The sequence below is a fragment of the Scylla paramamosain genome, chromosome 33 (genome assembly GCF_035594125.1).
Source record: "Scylla paramamosain isolate STU-SP2022 chromosome 33, ASM3559412v1, whole genome shotgun sequence".
In the NCBI taxonomy this organism is placed as follows: Eukaryota; Metazoa; Arthropoda; class Malacostraca; order Decapoda; family Portunidae; genus Scylla; species Scylla paramamosain.
In genome coordinates this window covers 13,822,368-13,827,367 of record NC_087183.1, presented here as the reverse complement: position 1 = coordinate 13,827,367, position 5,000 = coordinate 13,822,368, and the positions used below count along the sequence as shown (strand labels likewise).

General features: G+C 48.5%; 1 protein-coding gene across 1 annotated transcript in view; it reads left to right on the top strand.

Moving 5' to 3' along the window:
- LOC135089439 (uncharacterized) overlaps window positions 1–1,590 on the top strand; it is a 1,862-nt gene extending 272 nt beyond the window's left edge. Inside the window, exon 2 of the mRNA XM_063985021.1 lies at window positions 582–1,590. Coding sequence (XP_063841091.1) covers window positions 582–1,340 — 759 coding nt within the window. The 3' untranslated portion in view covers window positions 1,341–1,590. The remainder of the gene's footprint in view (window positions 1–581) is intronic.
- The last annotated feature ends 3,410 nt before the right edge of the window (window positions 1,591–5,000 follow it).

Genomic DNA, 5,000 nt, shown 5'->3' with positions numbered 1-5,000 from the left:
CGATGACTTCACCTCATTGGGTGGTAGTGTGGCTGCCTGGCGTGGTGGCAGGCGCTCTCGGCTACACTCCGTGCACCAGAGTTCGATTTTGGGGCAAGGAGGATGACGCACAGTCTGGCAGCCGGTGTGTTCTCCTTCAGAGATGAGTGTTCACTACAGGCGCCGCGGACACCTGTGAACATGGCAGGTTCTACGCCCATGGTCTTCGCTGGCCAAGGGCTCAAAAGCCGAGATAGAGATCAGATCAGAGGCGACGCGCAGAGCAGTGCACGCTTCTTCATCTGGACAGGCGTGCCCCTCGACGGCCATTGAGGGAGTGTTGTGCGACTCGTGGCTTCAACGCCTTCCCGCGGCAGTGACACCTCAGACGCCAGGCTACCAGGCCACCACTGTCCCACACCACCAGTGTTCGAGGCACGACACGGACAGCAACACTTTTGTTCAGTCTTACCGTCCCGTTAGTCACCGTGATGCCGCGCTGCGCCGCCTCGGCCATCCTACTCGCAGCCCGCGGGGAGTGCAGGACGCTACCAAGTCCACAACGTATGCTTGTGTCTCACGCCATTCCTTCTTTGTTACAGGTCTTCACCTCCCTGGTCGCCGCGACCGCCGCCGCCTCCCTGCAGGGGTACAACCTGCCCATCCCGGGCAGCCAAGGCTTCTCACACGGCGGCTCAGGAATATTTGCCGCAGGAGCGGGACTCAACGCCGGGAGCCAAAGCTATTCAACCGGATTTACTTCAGGAGGCTCTGGATTCACATCAGGAGGCTCGGGCTTCACTTCAGGCAGTTCGGGTTTCACCTCCGGGGTATCAGGCGGCGCGGGGCTCGGCAGCTGCGGAGAAGGACAGGTGCGTCACGTTGACGGCGGCTGCGTCACGCCTCAGGTGACCACCAATCTGTACGTGTACCGCGCCCCCAACGTGGCCCCCATCATCGGGCCCCGCCCCAACGTGGGGCCTCCTCGCCTGGAGCACAACATTGTGTTCATCCACACGCCCAACGGCCTGTTCAGCCAGGAGCCCATCGTGGTGCCGCCGCCGCAGCAGAAGAACGTGGTGTACGTGCTCAACAAGCGGCCGCACCAGGACCACAACGTCATTGAGGTTCCCAAGGGCGAGCAGGAGGCGCCTGAAATCTACTTTGTCAACTACGCCGAGGGCGAGAACCCGACGCTGCCCCTGGGCGGCGACCTGCAGTCTGCCCTCAGCAAGGCCGAGGAAAGCAACGGGGAAATCATCGGCGACACCGGCCTGGACGTGGCACGGCCCGGCGTGGGCCCCGCCATCGTGGGTCCCACCGGGGTTGCCACCCCGTCCGGCCTGTACACCTCCCCCTAAGCCTCCCCGCCCCTCCCCGCCGCGCTGCCCAGCATCCTGCTTACTCCTTGTTACCGCCAGCTTGTTGGTCTTGCTTCCCTCGAGTGCTGGGCCCAAACCCACAGAATTAGCCCTATTTATGTATTGTTGAGGCGGCGCTGCAGCCTGGCAGACCGAGGCTGAGCGGGGAGCACCAGCCCGCCAGCCCGGCCCTCTGGCGACGCTCAGCCCGCCGCACCGCTGCTTCCGCTAATAAAAGTTATCGCACTCACTGCTGCTCTCACTCCGCTGAGTCCGCTCCTCTCCCTGCCCTCCTCGCCTCCACACCATCCTTCCTTCCGTATTCTCCTCACTCCTCTCACCACGCTCCTCTCCCAGCCATCCACTTCTCTCTTCATAGCTTCTCTGCAACTGACCGCTCATTCCCCCCTCTACCCTCTACCCAATCACCACCACCACTACCACCTCCACCACCACCAAGTCCTCTCCTCCTACACCCCCATCATACTCCCTCCTCTCTTCCTTTGCCAAATTATCACTCTGCCCCTCTCTCCTCCTCCTCCTCTTCCTCCATCAGTGCATAGCTTTCTCTCTCTCTCTCTCTCTCTCTCTCTCTCTCTCTCTCTCTCTCTCTCTCTCTCTCTCTCTCTCTGAGAGGGCATTTAAAGGACACTATCAACAAACACAACTGTAAACGCTTTTTAAACATTAATTTTAAAACCCAGGAAACAAACAGATACACACTAGAGAGAGAGAGAGAGAGAGAGAGAGAGAGAGAGAGAGAGAGAGAGAGAGAGAGAGAGAGAGAGAGAGAATAAAACGAACCATCTTAATACTAATTCTTCTCCATTTTCTTTCTTTAACCCTTTCACTTCTATCCAATCCTAACAAAATGATTTAATACAATTCAAAAGTGTAATCTCAAGAGCCACCACAAACAACAAAACAAGCGATCAAGTAATTCAAGTCGTTTGCAGCCTGTAGTTACATTTCCTCTCACTGAAATCGTCTAGAGTTTCTCAGACATAATAACAATCGTATTTCTTCCATTCGTAGATAAGGTGTTGCGAAAAAATGGGTTATAAACAGGTTATTTCATCATATATCTCCTCTACAGTCTCCTCGTGGAAGTATAGAGGAAGAGAAAGACCTCATTGTACACTCATGTTTCCCTTCAAAAAGACAGATGAAGCGCCGAAGGAAGGAGAGTCAGAGGTGAAGATAAAGGGTTAATATAAAAGGTTAAAATAATACCTGCTGATTGAGTGAGAACAATTGACCGTAAATCTATCCAGCGGGACTTTCTTTTTCTGCCTTCAAAGCGACACGTGTAGAAAACTAAATACTGTGAGAGATATTGTTGAAGGTTCAATAATAAATGCGTCTTGGCATGAGAGGAAGACAAAAGGATATTACTACTACTATTATTTCTAGCACGAAATAAAGTAGATACAATAAAAAAACATACGATGAACTTATGAAGAGTTTAAAGTCGTAATGAAAGAGTTAAAAATAAGATAGGAATAAAGAATGTTATGTTTAGTGAAGGAGAGAAGAACGACCGAGAGCAAACCAAAGACACAGAGAGAGAGAGAGAGAGAGAGAGAGAGAGAGAGAGAGAGAGAGAGAGAGAGAGAGAGAGAGAGAGAGAGAGAGAGAGAGAGAGAGAGAGAGAGAGAGAGAGAGAGAGAGAGAGAGAGAGAGAGAGAGAGAGAGAGAGAGAGAGAGAGAGAGAGAGAGAGAGAGAGAGAGACGCACAACACCTCCTCCACTTCCATATCCCCACCACGTACCCACAAGCCTTCTCCACACTCCCCACCCTATCCATCCCTGCCCACTCCTCCACATCTTTCCATGCACACTGCCATCCACATTGCCTTACGCAGGATATGCAACTTTCCCTAATGCTCCTCCTCTTCCTGCTCCTCCTCCTCCTCCTGTTTCGCCCCGCCCATCCCGCCCACCACTAATGATTCATGTACCTTCCCATGGCATCCTTTCCTTACCTTCCTACGCTTCCTACGCTATTGTATCCTACACCTTCCTTCCTGCATATACTGTACTCTAAAGAAAAAAAAAAAAAATGATAAATAACTGCAGTATGATTTGAAATAGTAAGTGAAATATTGTAGTGGATTATGAAAGGTTACACGTTTGGTCATGGTTGGTATTACATATAAAAAGAAAATAGAGAAATAAAAGTCAGTACGATTCTCTCTCTCTCTCTCTCTCTCTCTCTCTCTCTCTCTCTCTCTCTCTCTCTCTCTCTCTCTCTCTCTCTCTCTCTCTGATTGCTATTCTATTACGTAAGAGGAAAAATTTACATAGCAATAAAAGTCAACACAATTCTCTCTCTCTCTCTCTCTCTCTCTCTCTCTCTCTCTCTCTCTCTCTCTCTCTCTCTCTCTCTCTCTCTCTCTCTCTCTCAAGGTCAACAATGCGTGACCTTCGATCCCGTGTGACCCGCAGGCGGCTTCCGGTTTTGCAAAAGAGGAAACGGAAAAAAGCAGCGAAGGAGCAACGAGAGAGAGAGAGAGAGAGAGAGAGAGAGAGAGAGAGAGAGAGAGAGAGAGAGAGAGAGAGAGAGAGAGAGAGAGAGATGGAGAAAGGAAAGGAATGGGAATTAGTAAAGGAAGAAGAGTAGAACATTAAATAAAAGAATGTTTAGCAAAAGGGAGGAAGTTCAGAATAAGAAACAAAATACAAAATAAAGTGAAGGAGAAACCGTAAGAGACAATAATGAAAGAAATAGAAAGGTAGATAAATACAAAAAATATATATATTTAGTGGAAAATAAAAAAAATCAAGCAAAAGAACAAAAAAAGGAAGAGAAGAAAAAGAAAAAGACATGAGAGAAATATGAAGAAAATACTATGATGAAGAGACTAAAAGTAAAAAAAAAAGGGAAAAGAAAAAGAAAACTATGAAAATTAACCAAAATCAACCAACTAAATGCACAACTTACCACAAAAAAACACAGTAACTTCAACTAAAATAACTACCTCATAAAAGCACACGAGATCCAAGAAGCAAGGTTTAAATTTTCTTAATAATACGCTTCTAATTATATATCTTTTAGTCTGGCCTCTAATTCTCTCGGACGCACGTTTTCTATTTCAAGGTCACTGCAAGAACCTTCGTTGCTCGCGCGTAGAGTTTGAGAGAGAGAGAGAGAGAGAGAGAGAGAGAGAGAGAGAGAGAGAGAGAGAGAGAGAGAGAGAGAGAGAGAGAGAGAATCGTTCTAACTTTTATTCGCATGTAAATTTACCTTTTACGTAACAAAATGGTATGAGAGAGAGAGAGAGAGAGAGAGAGAGAGAGAGAGAGAGAGAGAGAGAGAGAGAGAGAGAGAGAGAGAGAGAGAGAGAGAGAGAGAGAGAGAGAATATTTGCATGTTTTTCCTTGAATTTCCACATCTAAGACCACCCACCAACTCCCACCCACCCACACCTACACACACACACACACACACACACACACACACACACACACACACACACACACACTGTAATAAATTGAATAATACAATACATCACGAATGAGAGAAAGTGAGTGAGTGACCGCAAGATAATGAGGCTGAGCAAGTATGAGAGAGAGAGAGAGAGAGAGAGAGAGAGAGAGAGAGAGAGAGAGAGAGAGAGAGAGAGAGAGAGAGAGAGAGAGAGAGAGAATGGACACAAG